This window comes from Condylura cristata, unplaced genomic scaffold (assembly GCF_000260355.1).
Source record: "Condylura cristata isolate star-nosed mole 26May11 unplaced genomic scaffold, ConCri1.0 scaffold00022, whole genome shotgun sequence".
NCBI classification, from domain to species: domain Eukaryota; kingdom Metazoa; phylum Chordata; class Mammalia; order Eulipotyphla; family Talpidae; genus Condylura; species Condylura cristata.
In genome coordinates this window covers 5090277-5111918 of record NW_004567123.1, presented here as the reverse complement: position 1 = coordinate 5111918, position 21642 = coordinate 5090277, and the positions used below count along the sequence as shown (strand labels likewise).

The 21642-nt window shown below is 44.5% G+C and overlaps 1 protein-coding gene across 1 annotated transcript in view; it reads left to right on the top strand.

The window, feature by feature from the left end:
- SLC24A3 (solute carrier family 24 (sodium/potassium/calcium exchanger), member 3) overlaps window positions 1–21642 on the top strand; it is a 457509-nt gene that overhangs the window by 321285 nt on the left and 114582 nt on the right. Inside the window, exons 4-6 of the mRNA XM_004687143.2 lie at window positions 9199–9273; window positions 11591–11675; window positions 12035–12138. Of these exons, the coding sequence (XP_004687200.2) occupies window positions 9199–9273; window positions 11591–11675; window positions 12035–12138 (264 nt within the window). The remainder of the gene's footprint in view (window positions 1–9198; window positions 9274–11590; window positions 11676–12034; window positions 12139–21642) is intronic.

Here is a 21642-nt window from a genome sequence, read left to right as displayed (position 1 = left end):
ATGGGCAAAACCTTGAAAAGAAAGGTGGGGGGATGATCACTGCTGATTCCACAAGTGAGGCTCTTCCTTTAGAGAGGTGATGGGGCATTTCTCCACTGACCCTCCTGGCTCTCCTGAATTTGGAGCAGCTGCTTCCCTCTGCTCTGAAACCTACCACAGAGCTGCCCTGTCCCCACACTCACTGGGCTGTAGAAACTGTTCTCTCTCCTCACACCTTCAGGCCACAGAGAGGAACAGCTTCCTTCATGGCTAGGCTCTGGGTGCCACTGCTTTGTCTGTTGGTCTCCTTACCCCTGCCTGCACCACTACAGATCATCCGTCATGAGATTCTCTTCAGTGAATGCAACTGACAAAATGATCACAGGGTGGGACTAAGGAAGAGAGTCCCCTGGTTTGGGAAAGACACTTGCTTCTCAGAATGGCCCTGTTTGATTTCTAACAGCATTTCCTTCCTCTGATGTCTTCCTTAACCCCCTTCCCTCTTGTTTTAATTTGGGCTCTCCCAGAAGCAGACATTGAGACAAAGATCAGCAGGTTTATTTGGGGGGTGAATAGAAACCACAGTAGGGGAGTAGGAAGTAAGACTGAAGGGGAGATGGCTCACAAAAGGTGTTAAGAGAGACTGCAAAGTCACCCCACTCAGGGGGCAAGGGACCTGGGGTGCTGAAGCTACAACACCCATCAGTCTGCTAAGGACACCAGCACCCCAACTTTTCTTGATAGCTTTGTGTAAGGTTAGATCGAAAGCCCCCAAACAAATTGAGGTGGACTCTTACACTTGAAATGCAGTAGAACCCTATAAGTTAATAAGTATACAGTGGCGCCAGGGTACCATAGCATCTGCTGCATTCCTTTTTCCTGCACTTTATGGAATCCTGCTTAGAACTTTGGTCTGGCTCTACGGCTCAGTCTCTCTCTCTTCCCTCTCATCACTGAGACAGTGTTTTTAAGAAAATAAAGTCTGTGGTGGAGGCAGAACCTGCCAGCAGGCATCTGTGTCAGTACCTCCAAGGCATCGTGAGGCCAAGACACCAAGCCCATAATAAGGAAGAATTATTTGCAATGAAAATTTTTTTAAGTCTAATCATACATGATCGTTTGAAAAAGACAGAACCGAAAAAAGGAAGATCATTTTTGGTTATCATTCAAACCACATTCCCTGGAGATTTACAATTCTCCCCAAGGCCAAGAGTTCTATACATCTTCCCCAGGAATGGCTTCTCCAGCATCTCCTTCATTGAAATTAAAGATAGAGCGATGTGAGTGCAGATGATGTAGTAAAAAGAAATTGTCTGTGAAAATCGCTGACTGTAGATGTCACATAAAACAGCAGGGTTAATATCATGCCATTCGGACACTCTTGTCCTCACAATTCAAAAGCCCTTACATATCTCGACACTTTAGAGCCCATTCACCTCTATTAAGCCATACGCCATGGTGATTCCTATTACCTTAGATATTTTTCAGTTTAATCATTGTTGCCAAGGTTCTCTGGTTTTATTCATGCCCGTCAACCTTTGAAATGGCCATAAGATAGTATTTATCTTTCAAAATCCTCTTCCTCTGTGATGCTTCCTCTGATCTCCTTCACCATCCTCCCCAGCAGAAGAAACCTGCTGTGCCCCAGGTGCCCCACATCTGGTAGGGTGTGCAGAATCCTGACTAGTGGCAACAGAAGCAACAGGAGGTCCATTTTGTCTCGGAGTGAAGGTACACAGGGCGATGGTTTCTGGAACCACATCAGCTGGTGAATGGTGTCCTCGTGGCTCTGCCCTGGTGCGGAGGTTGGCGAGTCTCTTCATTCTTGTTTCATGATAGGGCAGTGGCTCCTGCCATTGCAGACATCCCCTCCAAGTTCAAGGCAGAAATAAAGGGTGACATTAACTGCATCTGCCTTTTACTTTTTGGCTGAAACTGTGCCATATGGCCATGGCTAGCTCCAGAGAGAGCAGAACATTGAGGCCATTGTCACTAGGAACAGAATATTCACTTTCTTAGAAACTGCTCCTCTTTTTATTGTTTTCACTGTAGCTCCTTTTTTTTTTTCTTTTTTTCTTTTAATATCCTTGGCTGTCTACCTGCCACAATAATATGCAATACTCAAAGTGAACTCAAAACCTCAGTGACTCATGACAACAAACCCTTATTTAGCTCATGGGTCTTTAGGATTCAGTTAAACTGGTTTGATGTTGACCAGTGTGAGCCAGACTCACCTAGAGTCTGGGGGCCAACTACTTGTCTGCTGGTCTCTCACAGCCCCATTTGGGGCAACTGGGGGGACTCAGCTCTGTGTTCCGTGTTCCTTGTCCTGCTGTAGGCTAACTGGAGTACAACTCTAGGGTGTTACTGATGTTACCTGAGATGCTTAATCCTCTTCAAGCCCCTTTGCTTGTTGTTTCCATTTGCCCCTCACAAACCCTCATAAGCTAATTTGGGAACATGGTGTGATGGTCTCTTGTTGAGGCCTAAGTGAGGTAAGGGGAGTTGTTTGAGCCCACACAGCTTGAGATGTGAAGTCAAAGATTTGGTGCCACGTCCTTTACCCCATCTTCACTTCCTCCAAGGTCACAATCTTCCTCTCCTTCAGCAGTTAATGCGATGATCAGTCCCCCTCAGGCATTTCCCATGATGACTTCCAAGGTTGAACCAGAGACTCTGTGAGCATTACCCTCCTTGGAACCCATTCACTTCATGTACAGGGGACACTAATTTGTGGAGGAAGCCCACCTGGGGGTGAACAAACATGTCCCTTCAAGAGAAAGGAGACAGATAAAACCTGGCTCACCCTCCAGCAACACGTGGTCAATGCCCAAGTTCAGATTCCCACACAGAATGATAAATTGCAAGAGGAGAGGCATCCTATGATCATGAGTCCTGGGTCAAAGATCCATTAGAAGTCCTTCCTCTCCAGATACCGCTTATCCACCATTTCCAGAATGATTCCCACTTTCCTTTGTTCTATTCCCTATAGCTGTACACTCAGATTCCAGGTGTGTCTGGCACACTTGGGCTACCCCAGGCTATTGGGACAGCTCAGACATTTTGAGAGTTCAAAGCGGCCTTGTATTTTGTAGGTCACCTTGCAGAAATAATAATACTGAAAGAGAACATTTTCCAACAATTCCACATCTGGACATTCTTCCTAGTAATGCAGAGGGACATATATTTAAAGGTTTTCATTGCAGGACATGTTCATTCAGTTACCCCTTTCTGCCCATGAATACCACCAAGTAAGAATTATAAAAGTGTCCCCTTCCACTCCATCATGCCTAAGTCAGTCTCCCAAGAAGCAGAGCAGCTGTGGATGTTCTCCATTGGTGATTGAAGCTCCAAAACAACTGGTGAGCATCTGAGAAGCCATTTCAAGCAACAGGAACATTCACAGAGCATGTGTAAATGAGAAATACCAACACCCAGCCATCCAGAGGCTTTGCGTTTGCCACTTACACCACAGTGGAGGAGGTGGGTGCAGCCATGAATGCACAGCCACATAACATGAGTGGAAGGGGACTGTGTCAAGAGAAGGTTCTCAATGACATGATACCCACTTAACTGAAAAAGACTTTTGTTGTTGGCACTAAAGAAGACACCGAGGAATGTCACCTCAGACATTGTTTTGAGCAGTATGGAAAATTTGAAGTGACTAAAATTATGCCTGCTCAAGGCAGAGGCAAAGGAGAGAGTCAATTTGCTTTTGTAATCTTTGATGACTGTGAGTCTATAGACAAGATTGTCATTCAGTAAATCATACTGAAAATGGCAACTGTGAAGTAAAGAAAACCCTGTGTAAGCTAAAGATGACTAGTACTTCCTCTAGTCAGAGTGGTTCTGGAAGCTTTGGTGGTGGTCATGAAGGTGGTTTTGGTGGGAAGAACCACTTTGGTCATGGAAGAAACTTTGGGGGCCAACATGACATTGGTGACGGCCATAGTGGTGGTGGTGGAGATGGCAGCAGTGGGGATGGCTATAGTGAATTTGGTAGTTAGTGGTAGAGGAGCCCTGGAGGGAGCCGTAGCCATCACGTAGTGGACAGGGTTGTGGAACCCAGGGGAGTGGCTGTGGTGGGAGTAGCAACTATGATAGCCATAACAACAGAGAAGACAAAGGAGCTTGCAATGGCTGTGGAAGCAATTTTGGAGGTGGCAGAAGCTATAACGATTTTGGCAATTACAATAGTCAGTCTTCAATTTTTGGATCCATAAAAGAGCAGACCTGACCTGCCCGCTGCTCCCCTCAGCAGTGTACTTCATCAATCTGCCTGTTCTACTCCCCACTCTGTCTCGGGTGAAGCCTCTCACTGCCCACCCCACTCCTCAACCCCGCACCTCTGGCCTATACCCCAGTCCTGTATGCATAAATAAATAAATCTTTAAAAAAAAAAAAAAGAGAGAGAGAGAGGAAGAAACATTAGAGGCAGAAGCTTGTCCCCTGTGATGGTGGAGGCCAATACCTTGCAAAGCACGAAACCAGGTAACTGTGGTGGCTCCAGCAGCAGCAGTGTCTATGGTCATGGCAGGAGGTTTTATCACTTGCAGGAAACAAAGCTTAGCAGGAGAGGAGAGCAGAAGGGACAGGGGAATTACAGAGAGTTTACAAGAGATCTGTAAACTCAGCCAAGCACAGAGGCGGCTGGGCCTCGCTGCTCCAAAGAAGACATGATTTAGACAATTCTTGTGTATGGGTAAAAAACTCAAGGACTGTATTTGTGAAAAATTGTATAACAGGTTATTTTAGTTTCTGTTCTGTGGAAAATGTAACGCCTTTCAACAAAGGGTTTTAATGTAGTTGGTTTTTTGTTTTTTTTTTTTTTTTGCACCCATGTTCTTTATTACTAACTGTATTATTCTGGTCATGACACTGAATACATGTCTTTTTTAAAAATAAAGATTTTCATTGCATCAGTGTTGGTCCATTTATTTATAGGAAATAATAGTAATTAACTAAAGAATAAGGAGATAGGCCCTCCCTGGTGGTGCAGCGGGTTAAAGCACAGCACTGAGAAACTAAAGCCACTTCCGCATGAGTTCGATTCCCGCCTGCCCTGGAGGTGACCACATGGCATGGCAGACCTCTCCTGACCCGCCTGCTACTCCCCTCAGCAATGTACTTCATCCATTTGCCTGTTCTGCTTCCTACTCTGTCTCTGGTGAAGCCTCTCACCGCCCCTGAGCCTCTGGCCTGTACCCCAGCTCTGTATGCACAAATAAATAAATCTTTAAAAATATATATTTTTTAAAGAATAAGGAAGTAGCCAGTTTTTACTCATGTTCACACTGATCATTTTTCACTTTTGCTGTATTCATATGTGAGTATGTAATCAAAACAAGAGTTTTAAAAATAAGTTAAATGGAACCTCAGTGGCTATTATGGGCAGGGGATATCAGTGGTTCTTATAGGCAGACCACAAGAGTAGATGACTGGGATTCTGAATCTGTTCTTAGCTGTGATTGGAGAAGACAAATTATTGGTAGGAGAACTGAAAATAGAGAAATGGGTATGGAGTAAGGAATCAGTAACAATCTCTATACAGAGAGGCACCTGGGCTCCGTGGGAGACAGAGAGAGAGTTCAGGGTCAAATCCAATCCCTGCTGTTTGCTAACTCTTGGACAAGTTACTCTGTCTTCTAAGAAATGGGACCACTAAATCCTTGCCTCCCAAAGGAATTAGAAAAATTAAGATAGCTTTTTAAAAGTATCTGAACTTGTTTGAATTCTTAGTTCAAGCAATAAATAAATAGTGGCAAAATATTCATGGTAATAGTAATAATAGTGTCATCATCATCAATGATATGATTATAACCTTGGGAACTATAAAAATGATCAAATTAGCTCCCACATGCCTCACTCTAAGTATTTGGGCCAGTTGTATCAAAATTATCATTATTATCACTCTTGCTGTAGGCTTTTTGCATCTTAATGTTCATACATTTGTTTTGTTGTGTTCCTTTGTTCTGTGTTGGTGTTGTGGGTTTTCTTAGAAGTAACGCTAGACCTTCTTTAGAGGATCTTAGGTTCATAACAAAATTGAGCAAATGGTAGAGTTCCCTTTCCCTTACCCCCCCCACCCCAATATTCTGCCCCTTCACAAATCTGTATCTTGTTCTGCTTCGTTTTCCCTGTGGGTAACACAACAGAAAGATAGAATGGCAAGCAAAGTGGCAGGTGCATCCTCAGATGCCAGGAGGCATTCTACAACCAGAAAGGAACCTCTGGGTGTCAGTGGTGCCTTGCCACAGGTATCTGACTGAGGGTGCCTGGCTCCACCTCACTCTGTGCAAAGGAACTAACATAACTTTAAATAGCCACCACCCCAAAAGTACGAGAGTTTTGCAGCTCTATTCATTTTTTGCCCTGTTCCAAGCAGTGATATCACAGTGTGTTAGGTGGAATTTCTTGCCTTGAAACAGGATCAATATGCAATATTGTAATGTACTTTTTAGAAAAATGGTTTATAGACTTCTAAATGTCGTTAGCTGATTCAATAAGTTGTGTATTGTCAGCTCTGGACATCATATTTAGATTGTGGAGAATCCACAGAGGTAACTGTAATTCCACCTGCTGCATTTGTATATCCTTTCCAAGGTAATGTTTAAGTCTGCATGTCACCAATGAGCCCAGTCAGAGGGCGGAGAGGGTTTGAGTCCATAGCAATTTGGGAATATCTATTCTGACTCATCCACAAAGCTGTAAAGAACATTAAACTTTTTTGATTTACATTTTCTGAAAAACAAGACTCACAGGCAAATAATTTTGTGTAGCTTATGAATAGACCAATCAATAAAATGTTATTTTTGTTGCTTTCTCTGCATGCTAAGCATCGCAGGCTCCTCAGAGATTAATGTTAAGACAGAGTCCTCACCTCTAAAATCTCTCCAGACCCACAGTGACCATAGAAGTAATACAAATTAAGATGGAAAAATCAGAAAGTATAAATAGAAAGTATAAAATACACCCACTGTCACACCAACCATGGGAGAAATTATTTTGATTTATTTCCTCACAAACTTGTGTGTAGATACACTTATAAGTGTTTGTGTATTCATATACATAGATAATTTGTTTAAAAAAGAGATTGTGTACACTATTTTCCAACATTTTTCTATTAGTAATGCTTTGCAAATACCTTTCCTTATCATAAAATATGTGTTTACATAATCCCTTCTAAGGTATTTGGTTGAATGATGAATCACAGTTTATATGACTCATCCCCTATAGTACATTTTGTTAGGTTTTGATAATTTATTGTAATCATCACTTTGGAATAAATATCCCTGGTGCACATGGTGTTTTGTGCACATGTCTTATATTTCCTCAGAATCAAGTGTTAAGATGCACTTTGGAATCTTACAATCTAGTTGAAGAGCCCCAACACACACATGTGAAAAAGAAACAAGCTGATAAGGGTAAAGAAGAAGCTAAATTAGTACACAGCCAGGAGTCAAGGGCCAGGGAGCTCATTTCATGCTTGGTTGATTACAGGCTTCAGGAAGGACAGTTGCAAGTGACAGAAATCAACCTTAGTGGAAAAGGCATATTATCAATTCATGAAATTGGAAAATCCACTTTGGCTTCAGATTGAGCTGGAGCCAGAGTTCACATGTGTGGGGGGAGGGGAGGGAGTTGTGTGTGCGAGTGTGTGTGTATGAGTGTGATCTATCTGACTTCTTATTGGTTCAGCCTGTTACTCTGTGAGCTCATTCTTAGGCAAAATTTCCCTATATGGCAGCTACCTCCAGCAGCTCCAGACTTGAATGGTATTTATATCTCATAAGAAGAGCCCTTCCTTCAGCTTTCTTACTCTGTTACTCCCTGTGTGGCCTGGTATATGCCTTTTGCCCACACACCAATGTGTATCTCTGGTGGCTAACTAGGTCATGTACCCACTTCCTGGGTGAGAGAGGTAGGGGGTGTGTGAATGAAGACCCCTCTGGTAGAATGGCATGCAAAAGAAAGAAAAATGATGGAAAGATCAACATTTGAAAGAGTGTCACTCTGAGGATACTGGAACTTCAAAGAGGAGTAACTATACCCATTAGGGGCTTTGGGCTGCAAGTATCAGGGCAACTCCAAACCCATTTGGCCTGTTTGCCAGTATGCTCTGTTCTTAAGTCAGAGGCAGGTTGGGCTCTAGCACCGCATCATTGGTTACTCAATGATGTCACTATATGCCAAATGCATCTCAGGTCAGGTTTCCCTCAATATTGCTGACAATCAGTGATTCCAGCTTCCTTGTTCCCAGCCAGCACCAAAAGGAGGGAAATGGCTCCCTCTGGCAGGGACTGTGAAGCCTTTCTTGCCATTTTGATGGGCCAGGCCAGGTCTTGTGCTCATCCCCGAACCAAAAGCCAGCACTTAGGAATACTGCACATTGAATGGCCAACAAGTATCTCCTCCTGTAAGAAAGGGTATGGTCGTCTTATACATGTGCAATAATAGATATTTGAATGAAAGTGGGGTCCAATTAGGAAGAAGTGGAGGATGCTTTCTGGATGACTAGCCAACAACGGCTTTCAAATAATATTCTGTTAGAGTGGAAATATGGGTTTGAATAAGATGGGAAAGTGATCAGTGAACAAAGTAAAATTTCAGGCAATTCTCTGGACATTGCTGACCTGGGAGCAAGATTGAGGCATGGGATGATAGACAGTTTGAACTATTTCCTTATTGAAGTATTTACTAGGCACCAGGTCCTATGTTCAGTGTTGGAAACAGATGAGATAGATAAAATCATATCGTTCTGGACTTCTAGTAGGAGACAACCAACTAATTTAACATGTGATACATCAAGAAAACAAAACAAGATAAAGGTGATAAGAGAGAAGTGGAAGCAAGGACAGCCCAAGGCCTCTTGTCTATGTTGACATTGAACTAGGAACCTGAAGGATAGAATAGAGGGAGCCAAGACAATTTGGAAAAAGCGTGTTCTAAGCAGAAGGAACAGCAGGTGTAAAAGCCCTGAAGCAGACATCGATGGCAGACTGGTAGAACAAGAAGGGAGAGAAGGGGGAGAGTGGAAGTCAAAGAGGACAGATGCGGTCACATAGGTCCTTCCAGGCATGACAGACTTCATACTTCCTCTGTGTGAGACATTGAATCCATGAAGACAGAGGATGTTATTGAGGCCGAGGGTGATGTACCCTCATGCCAAGTCTCTACCCTAAGACTGATTTTAACCTGTTCTCCTCTTCTCTCTTCCAGGCCATGTACATGTTCTATGCCCTGGCCATTGTATGTGATGACTTCTTCGTCCCCTCCTTGGAGAAGATCTGTGAGGTATGTGCCTTGTATTTGGCATCTGAGCTGGACCTTGGTACTTCAGCTTCTTCTACCAAGGTCCTGGGGAGTCCATCATGCCACCCGGAGTGGGAGCGCTGGCGTCAGCGTGCTTCCTGGTGATGGGTGATAGCAGCAAAGAGTCCCATCAGTCTGCTCAGGACTTCAGGATGCCAGTTCAGTCAGCTTCAGCCCACACTGCCAACTCTGCCTGCTCCAGTAGGCTGGAATTCAGTCTTCGCAGAGTGAGGAGCCTTCAGCCACACGGCCCACCATCCTTCCTCTCTGTCCATGTACAGAAATGTTCCCAACAGAGGCCTGGAAGGAAAGATGAAAGACCTGGCTGCAGAGACCAGGAAAAGGACGCTGTCAGAAAGCAGCCCAGGGAACACCAGGCTGAATACCGAGTTCCATCCCTTTCATCAGAAATATTCAGCTTATCTACAACTCTTTCATTCTCTTGCCTCTTTCATCTCTTTGTCTGTTTTGAAATGTAGTTTTCTTTATGTGGAAGCTTTCCATTTGATTTTATTTTTAATTTTGTACCTCATTTGCAGAAGGGATCTCTTCCAGGCACACCTTCCATCTGGAACTCAAGCCTCTTTACACAGCTCTCGAAATTTATCCTCCCTCCCTTCCTCCCCCTTTCAAGTCCCCCCATCAGGTGTCTAGTTCACTAGGTCTTAGGGAACAGCCTGGAAGGCAGGTGTATTTTTAATAAGTTCCAAGGTGATGCTGAAACTTCGGGCTGGAAACCTCAGTTTGAAAAGCAGTTTCTTCTATATCCTAGAAGTCTGTTAGGTTTTTTTGGTAATTAATAAAAATAAAGGAGAGCCATCCCATAATAACCCTAAAGAGGCAGTAGGAGAAGGAAAGCCAGTGAGGTGACTGGGGGGAGAGGGGAACAGTGCATGTGAGTATAAGCCCTTGTCCCAAGTCATGTACCCTGAGGGTGGGACACGGTCAGAAGTCAAAGAAGCCTGGAAGCCCCCTAGCTGGTGATTCTGAGCATCCTATGAGATGTGGCCAGGGTCCGAGTTAATTTGGGGTGGAAGAAAAAGGGACTTAATGAAATAGAAAAAGGAATTGACAGTGGATGAAGGAGAGAACAAGAGATGGGCCTTCAGTGTGGATTTCCATGGTTGCCCATTGGGGAGTCCAAGCTGGGGATGACATGGTGGGACAAGGCTGGGGGCTCATGGCCAGTTGAGGAGTATGAGCTCTGTATTAGGTCTCCTTCCCAGAAACACCTACACCCCAAGACTGGATGCTAACATGCCACGGCCAGCGGCTCCTTTCAGCTTGAGGTATCACATCTCCATCTTAGGACCTTCTCCACAACCTGTGTGGAGTTTGGCTAGTTCGTTGAGAACAAGAGACCCAGAATTCCAGGCCAAAGACTCAATTAGGACTCCGCTGCAGCCTCCTGTAGGTCCCAGGGAGCCAGCAACTATGCCAAGGCCATGCTGCCCCTCCATGGCTGAGCAGGGAAGTGCAGCAACCTGTGCCAGTAGAAAGAGGGACAATGAGGTCCCAGGGCATCTCAGCTGGGACACCTGCAGGAAATTTGCTATTGACTGACAGTCAGCCCCTTCTTTTTGGATCATGAGTGAATGCACAAAAGCTGAATTTTCACCACATGTTAGAATGTATGAATTACCTTTTCTTCTTGCACATGTATGAATTACCTTTTCTTCTTGCACATCACCTTTTGCACTAACAAACAGGGCAACCTGTCATGTAGACTCTCTTGGAAGGGCTCACCATCACTTTCTACTTAGGTTAAACCCCCTTTCCCCACCCCAGCCTTCCAGCTGAACTCCAAGAGAGTGATGCCCCCAATCCCAGTTCCTCATAGCCTCCTAGAATCAAGGCTCGAAAGCTGGCTCCATAACCCTGACCTGTCTCAGATTAACCAGTAGTGAAAAAAAAAAAATCTGGATATTAAAAATGTGAATTTTGACTTCTTTAAGAAATATAAATATTTAGCAACACGGAGGGAAGTAGATAGTACTGCCCTTAGAAAGGAGGTGAGTATTAACTGGGCCTCACATCTGCCCATTCGACTCCTTCCTGTGTTATGTGTGACCCCATGACATTTGGGTTGGGGACCCCTTGACCTTGTCACAACTCTACTCAGACTGGCAGCACCGTCCTGTGCTCTGCCCCTCAGAAAGTAGTAAAAAGAGCTTTGGCCCAGCAGGGCTAGGAGTGGGCAGGAGGAGGAGGTGGCTGAGCTTGGGCCCTCGGAAGTCCACCACCTTTCTTTCCAGGAGGAATCCTGACTCACTTGTGCTCTGTCCTTTCCCCTCTGTAGCGCCTGCACCTCAGTGAAGACGTGGCCGGGGCCACATTTATGGCAGCAGGCAGTTCTGCCCCAGAGCTGTTCACATCGGTCATAGGTAAGTGACAGACTGGAATGTCTCTGAAGGACAAGGTTCTGGGGACACGTGGCCTTCCTGTGGGTGATCTAACCGCAGATGAGAAGTCTAGGCCCTGAGGAGCAAACATCAGCCCCCTCCTCGCTAGCTGTGGTTGCTGTTATTATTTTATTAAAGTGATGTTCTTGCTTTGTATGTATGTGTCCTAGACTCAGTGCCGATGCTCCTATGACAGTCCCCAAAGACGACTAGAAGCTTCTGCCCAACCCTCAGCTGTTTCCTATAGATGCCCAAAACAATCTAACTAACCTTGTGAACTCTCCTGGCTTTGGAAGACAACCAGCCCCAAGAGCCATGCTGACACTGGGTCTGTGTTTCAGGCGTCTTCATCACCAAGGGTGACGTGGGCGTTGGGACCATCGTGGGCTCAGCGGTGTTCAATATTCTGTGCATCATCGGTGTCTGTGGGCTCTTCGCAGGGCAGGTAAGACTGATGGTCTCACTGAGCAGCCTCATACCCCAACCTGCACTGGGGAGGAGGAATATGGCAGTCAGACGAGGTCTGTGATGCAGGAATACAGTCAACCCAGGGCCAGTGGCTTTAGCCACAGCTGTGTGGCATCTCACAGCCCAAGAGGCTGACCCAGCTGGCACTGGACACTGTCAGGCACCATTATTCGGTCTCCACAGCAGAATGGGGAGTGTCCACCTCCGTGGAACAACAAATCAGCCAGGCTGGGAATCTGATGGAGTCACTCTCACTTTGATAGACTACTGATCTGAATCTGATCTGGAGTGACCTAATGCAAGGAAGGGTCTGATTTTGCCTCAGTGGAAACACAATAGATACAGAGAGAAAAGGAATAAAGGACCCAGACTTTTCTTTTCAGCTAAAAACAATTTGCAACTACCTCCTTTCAGGATCCAACCTTTCTTTCTCTACAGTGACCGGGCCTTTCACTTACATATTCACTTGGGCACCTTAAGTTGGGGGCTGGGCATGAGGGGTTTGTACGCCTGCATTTTATTTATGAAGACTGCCAGGGAGTGTTGTAGGGTATGTGTCCTTTGTGAATTCTGGTGTTGACTTTGGAAAGTCTTAGGAAGTCACCCTAAGGTCACCAAAATGTGAGGCTGCAGGTCTGCCTTGGTGCTGCCATGGAACCTGGGAGTCTGCAGCCTTCCTGCCAGGTCTGTGTCCCAGTTTCTTCATAGGAATTTTATTCAGCTACAAGCTGGCTTGTGCTCTCTGCCCAAACACCCAGCACTCTGAGGATTTTCTAGGAAAAGAGGCTTCTAGAAACTCATGGAGGGCATTCCACATGCAATATTAAGGAACTTGATGATTCCAACCAGCTCCCTCATTCTTCAGGTTGCAGAGGCAACTGGTTGAAGAGCTAAGGAAAGCTCCTGTGAACCTTCCCACGCATTTTTCCAGGCTCTCCCATCTGTCAGTCAGACGGTCAGGGGCACCTAATGCTGCCCATGCCTAAGGCAAGTTACAGTTCCCAGGGCAGGGTGGACTGTTCACTGCTGCCCGTTTTTTGCTTCTATTCTCATCACACTGATTGATTTGTCTGGGTTGCCTAGAGGGTTTGTTGCTTCTGGGTGACAGGCAGCGGGAAACGTGATCTCAGCAGGAACAAGCTGCAGAGCCCAGGGACAGCCCCAGATGAGTCGGCCTCCAGCCAGCTGTTTCCATCCATGACAATGTAGTTCTGCCCAACTTGCTTGATTGAACGTTGTTTTTTGGGTTTTTTGTTTGTTTGGTTTGGTTTTTGTTTGTTTGTTTGTTTGTTTAATCCCTTTGGTCCACTAGCTCTTGGCTTAGATGTGTGGACCCACAATATGGTAGTATTTTCTTTCTTTTTTTTTTTTTTAAAGATTTCCTATTAATGTAGTTAGCACCCAAAACAACCAACTTCCAATTTCGCCTTTGGTGCCATTTGCACTGCACCAAGTCTCATCTGTACTGAACATGTTCTACTGCCTTCAGAGATGAGATGTCACATCCCATAGAAAAGCCAGCTGCTGTTAGCATGCTTTTAATTAGCATTGTCACCATTAGCAGTATGATTATTAGCCTCTTAGTAGTGTTGTCATTAGTTCATTAGTCATTTGTACCTAAGTTTGATTCAAAAGCAAGCCCAAAGGGAAGAAATATCGTAAGGAAATGAAACAAATGACTGGGAAGTGTCTAGTAAATGCCACACAACTAATTGCATATGAAATGCTTGTATGCATTTGTGTTTCATAATTTATTGGCATTATAGTTAATCACTGAATTGGTTAGGTCTGTGTAAAAGGAAAATTACTTCCTGAAGTTTAGCAAGTGCTGGTATCACTTTACCCTCTCTAGGTCTTTGCCAAGTTCATCTCACAATCCTACTTGGCCTTGGAGAGATATACCAACCACAGTGTTGTAAGAAGTAGCCCACATGGTGATTCTGTCAGCCCTTCCTTCTCACTTTCCTTGCCTTGGGCCCACTTAGAAAGTTCCAAACCCATCCAACTCTTTTTTTTTTTTTAAGAGTAAGTTTATTAGAAAGAGACAGGAGAGGAAAAGACACTTGCATAGGTACAAGTGGGCAAGAAGAGCCACCCCAGAAGGGGCAGGTTTGCAGAGAGAAAGACCTACATGGTTGCAGGCAGGTGGCTTTAGGAGTCTAGCTCTCTTTTTTTAAGACTTTGTAGAACCCCTTAAAGCCTTTACCAAGGAATCAAAATGTTTTAGAAAAGGCACAAGCCCAGGAATCACACTGGCCCAAGTTTGAATCCTGACTCTGCCATTTGCTAGCTGAGCAAATATGGAGAAGTTGCTTCACTCTTCAACCTTAATTTTCTCATTCTATAGAGTGGGTACCTACACACCTAGCTCCTAACATCTCTGTAAGGGTGCGTACAACTTGTTCCCCACTTTAAAAACTCTTCACAGTAAATGCTCAATAAAAGTTAGATATCTTCATCTGACAGATAAATAACTATCCTTGGGTTGTCACTTCCAAATTCCACCAAAGTCACTGAGGTACTTTGACCAACCCGTGGGTCAAAGTTACTTACTAACTAGTGGGACAGCAGCAGAGTGCCTCATGGGGAGGAAGGAACAGTCAGAAATATCCTCTAAATGAAAATCAAAATGAGGAAGTGGCAATTGAAGAAGTATCTCAGAGGACTGGCCCTTAGTCTCCCCGGCCTGATCCATGGGAGAAAACAGAAAAACCACTCTGAGACAAAAGCCACCTCCCATGTGGAGAAGCACTGCCGGGTGGTGAGCTGGTACAGTGGAACGTCACAGCAAAGGGTGGGTACTGGAAATTGAACTGATTAATAAATCCAATCATGAGTTATTTATGTTGCGCTGCACTTTAATTTGGCTGGGAGAATTACCAGCGAGTGCCTGTGGGCCTCTCCCTAATGTGTTCCAGCATGAAGGGCTGCTTGTGACCAAGTCTGTTACCCATCTGAAATTAAAGTAATTAAGCCGTAAGGTTTGAGTTCCTGTCTCAATTAGGGTTTTGATGAATTCAGTGTAATTAAATGTCTGCTGTATTTGCAGTTCGCAAACATAGACTGTTCTTTGGTGTTCGCCTAAGGTGCTTTGGGGAGTTTTATGGGACAAGAAGGAAATTGCTTCTTAGAAAGTGGCCTATAGAGTGGTTCTTGGCACCCCCACAAGACATTTACAGGGTTTTGGTCCTAGAGGTTTTTCTCATTATTTAAAAACAAAAAAGAATACATATCAACAAAAGAAGAACAAGAAGCTCTTATGTATCATATTGATATATTTCACTTATTTTATTGAAGGAACTTCATGCTAGCTTGGTACAACAGTGTGCTTATGAATTTAAACCCCACATCTAGAGCATGTTAAGCATTAAAGACATAACCACAAATAGAGAGTAAACAAGTTAACGGCCTCCCAGATTAGGACTTTCATATTCCATTTATGACAGTCTGGCAGATGGCTCCAGTTTATAATAAAGATCTCCAACATCCAGCTCTCCTGGCATCCTCGAATGTGCCTGATGTTCTTTGGCAAGGTTCATCTAATCCTGGCTGTGTTTCTTCAAATAACACCCTGAACTGAACCTGCCTTTGATTGTTTTGCCCAGAAGAAGACCCTAAGCAATGATTCAAATGCTGTTAATTTATCTGGAAAGTGATCCCAGGACTTGCCTCTTGGGGCATGGGAAACTGAGACAGGGAAGAAAAAGCAGCCAAAGAAAGTGTGTTTGCAAACCAGTACCTCTGTGGGCAGCTGGGATTTACTTCTGGGGGAACTGGGAGATGGTGTAGAGCAGGAGACTCTCCGTTATCTCACCCACAACTTCCACCAGTCTTTGGTTAAGTACTGTTCCCAGGGAATGCTAGTTCATTGATAGTCCGGCTTACTCAGTGCAGGCCAGGGAGTCTCTGGGGCAGAAAGAAAACCCCCAAATAGATATAGAGGCTGGCTGTTGGAAGCACCTGAAAAAGTAAAGGTAAAGAGAGTTAAATGGGGCTCAGAAAGCATTTGTTAAAAACTCATTCCTGAGTCTTTAAAAATAAGCCACCTGGGGGCCCTCCCTGGTGGCGCAGCAGGTTAAAGCACAGCACTGAGAAGTTAAAGCCATCTCAGCATGAATTCGAGGTGACCCACATGGCCCAGCAGACCTCTCCTGACCCGCCCGTTGCTCCGTCAGCAGTGTACTTTGGCGATCTGCCTGTTCTGCTCCCCACTCTGTCTCTGGTGAATCCTCTCACTGCTCCTGTATCTCTGGCCTGTATCCAGTTCTGTATGCATAAATAAATAAATCTTTAAAAAAAGTCCCTCCCTGGTGGCGCAGCAGGTTAAAGCACAGCACTAAGAAGCTTAAGCCACTTCTGCATGAGTTGGATCCCTACCTGTCCCAGAGGTGACCACATGGCATGGCGGACCTCTCCTGAACCGCCCACTGTCCCCTCAGCAGTGTACTTCGTCGATCTGCCTGTTCTGCTCCCCACTCTGTCTCTGGTGAATCCTCTCACCCTCCGCATCTCTAGCCTGTACCCCAGTTCTGTATGAATAAATAAATAAATCTTTAAAAATAATAATAATAAGCTACCTGGTAGGTCTTGTGCCAGCTCCCCTGGATGAAACGCTAGCATTCACACTAAGTGCCTGTTGGGTGGGAGTTCACAGCCAGGATGTCTTGCATTTAGGGAATATCCTCCAGTGCTAAAAATCAGCTACCTTCCTAGGCACATTCTGCTTTCCATTAGAACACAGAAGCCCCTACCTCCCTAGGGAAAACCAGAAAAGTCTGGATGATATAAAAATCATATGGATATATGGACTATCAGAGAACAGTGGAGACAAGAAAGGCTTGAGGAACTGATTTACTTCCTAAGTGAACATGAGCCTTGGCAAGACTAGGCGCAGGGAGTGCAGAGAGCTGCACAGAGCCAGGGCATTACTGGGTGGAGACAAAGCCCGCTGAGTTCCTGGCAATGTGGGGTGCTGGGACACACTGGAGACTGAAAGCTTAGTGAGTATAAGAGTAATATACTCTACACAGCAGTCCTCTTCACGTCACCATGAAGTTGCTGATTGACATTAATGAAAGTGGAACTGAGATGAGGGAAGTAATCACTCCTGCTCCATCTCCCTTTACCTGAAGAGGCGGTGCCCAAAGGAATGGCATGGAGGTCCAGATCCAACCCTGATAAGAACTGAGAGGTGGGCACTGGGAACTGCTGGGCCTGGGTGAGCTGTACCCTACCCCAGTCAAAGGAAGCCTGGCTGAAATCTGCATAACCATCCCCTCACCTCAGCCAACAGAAGAGAAGGAGTTGAAATTTCTGAGGGTGAAACAGTATTAGTATTCTGCAGTTTTCATTTTCCTTCTATACATAATTTCCAGGGTGCAGTAATAAGCCCAAAACCTATGAAGAGGTGAGAATAGGCAAAATACCAGCACAAGCAAACCATAGATGATCCAGATCTAAAAATTAACAGAGAGGAATTGGAACTATCTTAAATAGGAAATCATGGAAAGAATAAATGAGAAATGGAAAAATATAAAGAAAAAATAAATAAAAATTATACACACACACACACACATAAATGAGCATTGGCCATTAAGCTTTCCAAAGTGCAGGCACCACAATAGAAACATTTCAATATTGGTGAGAGAAGACCTGCTGGGTTTTAAGATGATACTGTCAGTATCACACAAGGAAATAGGTATCTGAGGGCAGGGGGCTACCCTGAGGTGGTTAAACCTGCACTTGAGCCCGCATCTGTTGACTATAAAATCCTTTCTTTTTTCTCTTGGGAATCCCATGATTTAAAACTCTCCAGATGTTTTTGTTGCATTCTTATGATTAGCTCGAGCTTTTATGTGGCCTTTAGAAATGTGGAGTGTAGGAGCCTGGGGCAATACAAAAAAACAAAAACATCATTATGCTGGTGGTAGCCTCGGGTGATGATATCAGCGACCAGGACTCAGAAGCTTCTCTTATAATCAGATGGCATCATCTACGCTGAACTTTCACTTCTGTCAGACAAAGGAGTCCAGATAGTAAACACAGTGAAAGACCCACAGAACATCCCAATTTACCTTCTGCATCTAGGTTCCTATCTTATTGTTTCCCAGACAAAACCTAACACATCATATCTCAGGTTCCAATTCTTAGAAGCAACCAGATTCCCCAAGAGGTTGAGGGATGAGGATAGGTGAAGACACAAACCATACTAATTGCCAGCTTCAGAAGTAGCGGCTACAGGCTTGCCATTCACCCTAGGAAAGGAGACAGAAGGGCTAGAAAGAGAACTCATGATCATGGAGAAAGCAAAAGTTCAAGGCCTTGTTAATATTTGATCCTGCTAGGAGAATTTGTGGTACAGTAGACCAAGGTCAAGGTGAAGTCCCTTTGGAGCAGCCCTAGATACCATCACATTCCAGTAAAATAGGCTTTATCCGAATGCCATCTGCAGGCTGCCCATTTGAAGGCAGCTGCCCAGTCCTAGTCTCACATCAGTTGACTCAGAAGGATTATATCTGCTGGGGTGCCATCAGCTACTCAGTGCTGCTCAGGTTCTTGGACCATGCTTGGCTTTGGGCAAGAGGCAATCCTCTTTGGACAGTATAATCAGGGCCCCCCTAAGACTCCAGGCTTAAAACCTCCTGTCTACAGAAGGCTTTCTCACTGTCACTGGTAGTTTCTTTTCCCTAGCCATTCCCCTGCTCCTCCCACAAAGCCAGGTCTTGACAGGCCTCATGCTTGATCTTTCCCTGACAGGCCCTGTTGTCCCCAGCCCAGAGGTATACCTGGCCAGTCCTATGCTCCTCCATCTCAGTAGTGTCTGCATTGCCATCCCAAATCTCTATGTTAGCTGACTTTGGCTCCTAGCATTTGTTTCTGGCATATTCTGCCTCCTTGAAGTGAACTGAAACTCACATCTAGATTTGTTGCGAGACTTTCAGTTTCATATAATAAAAACTTCCAATTCTAATGGGCTTCTAAGGGAAGGTAATTTATGTCTTTGAAAAGTAGAGGAAACGTTTATCAGGCATGGTTTGATCAGGGCTCCAGCTTCATGTTCTGCAATTCTCTTATCCCTCTGAACCCTCCTTCAAGAACAGTTTTCCTTCATGGCAAAAAAAAAAAAAAAAAAAACTATAGAAGTTTCAAGTTTAATGTGCACAGATCACATTGACCAAGAAAACAAAAAGGTAGTATCTCCCCATTCTCCGCATTCATCCCCTCCTTCATGTCTCACCTGGTGTACTCAAGACAAACATCTGACTGGGCCAGCTCAGGTCACCTGATCTTTCCTGAACCTATCACTTTGACAAAGGCACTACAGTTACACAATGTGCTTAGGTTAATCAACAATCAGCCATCCATTTGCTCCTTGTCAGAATGTGGTCAGTTCCACCCCAACTATATTGCTGTTTATCATACAACATAGATAAATGATTACAGAACAAAGCCTTGCAGTATTATATGCTACCTCCGTGGTTTCGTTCCCTGGGCTGATGTAAAACAAATGATATCATTTCTTTTGGGTAAATAACCCTGGGATAGGATTGCTGGATTGCATTGCAGCAGGCATGTTTGTAAGAAACTGCCAACAGTTTTTAGAGTGGTAGAATCATTTGTATTCTTACCAACAGTATGTGAGCTTACAGCTGCTCTGTATCCTTGCCAGCACTTGGTGTTATCAGCTTTATTTTATTTTGTTTTGATTTTAGCCATTCCCTTGAGTGTGAATGCCACTTCATTGTGGTTTTAATGTGTGTTTCCCTGGGACGTGATGTTGAGATATTTTCTCTTTTACATGTTTACTTGCTATCTTATATCTTTGCTGGAGAGTCTGCTCCAAGCTTTGCCCTTTTTTAAATCGGGGGCTTTGTCCTCATTATATTGTCTAGGCACCCTGTCAGTCATGACACTCAACCATCCCTCAGAGTCACCCCATCTAAATCTCTGTTACTTTTTTGTATAAACATCTTTTAATTTATTTTTTTTAAGATTTACTTATTTATACATACAGAACTGGGGTACAGGCCAGAGGTCCAGGGGCAGCGAGAGGATTCACCAGAGACAGAGTAGTCACAGATAGGCAGACAAAATACACTGCTGAGGGGAGCAACAGGCAGGTCAGAAGAGTTCTGCCTCACCACATGGGTCACCTCCAGGTCTGGGAATCGAACTTACGCTGAAGCAGCTGCTGCTTGCTTGCAGTGCTGCACCCCAACCTATTGCACTACCAGGGAGGGCCTACATCTGGAAATTTAAAGCCAACGCAATAATTCATTGATTGTATTCTGAGGGAATATGTTTATTATAGACCTTTGAACAGCAGTTTCATTCCTTAATAAATGTTTACTGCATGCCTACTATGTGTCAGGCACTGCTCTAGGCATTGGAGAAATACTAGTAAAAATTTACATTCTGAGTGGGTAGTGAGATATCAAATATCCGACAAAGATGATAGATACAGAGGCAGACAGACATAGGTGATATAGTTTGAGATAGGAAATAGTAAGATAGGAAGATGAAAATACTGTAAAGAAGGCCCTCCCTGGTGGCACAGCGGGTTAAAGCACTGCACTAAGAAGCTTAAGCCACTTCTGCATGAGTTCGATCCCCGCCTGCCCTGGAGGAGATCCACATGGTGCGGCAGACCTCTCCTGACCCACCTGCTGCTCCCCTCAGCAGTGTACTTTGCCTGTTCTGCTCCCCACTCTGTCTCTGGTGAATCCTCTCTGCATCTCTGGCCTGTACCCCAGTTCTGTATGAATAAATAAATTAATCTTTAAAAAAAATACTGTAAAGAAAATGTTAAGTGAGGCAAAGATCACAGAGAGTGGTTAGGTGAACAGATACTGATTCTGAAAGCTATACAGCTACAGGAATGAATGGGTTCCCCAAAGTTGAGAAGGACCCCCAAATTTGAGTCCAAAGACTGAAGCCGGTATGTCCATTAATCACACTTAAAGTTTAGTAAGGGCATCTTATATACAGGGATTCTTTGTGCCAGAGCCAGAGCAAGTGAAGGCAGGATCCACTCCCCACAACCTAACAGGAGTCTTCTTATACCTTAGTTAGTAGACATGATCACTCTTGTGTGAAACTGATGACACCAGGTGTCTGGGGGACATGTCATGTAGTCTTTGTTCTACTGAGATTAATAGGGCTGCATATGATTCAGGGTACAGGTGAGTACCTGAAAGAAACAATTGGGAAATTGGCTGTCTTCCCAGAATAGGGCAGATACTGGCCACTGGCCTAAGATGGTATCGATACAAGACAGAATCACTTTGGTTTTCCTACAAATGCGTTTCCAGGGAAGATACCTCTGGGTAGTGTTGATAGTTTAATGGAGTGAGAAAATACTACACTGTTCCACTCCATGCAGAAAAATGGCACTAGTGAAATGAAGAGTCTGGTTCCAGGCACTGTTTTGCATAATTGAGTCTCTCTGAGCAGAGGAAACATACCATCCGAGCAGATAGAC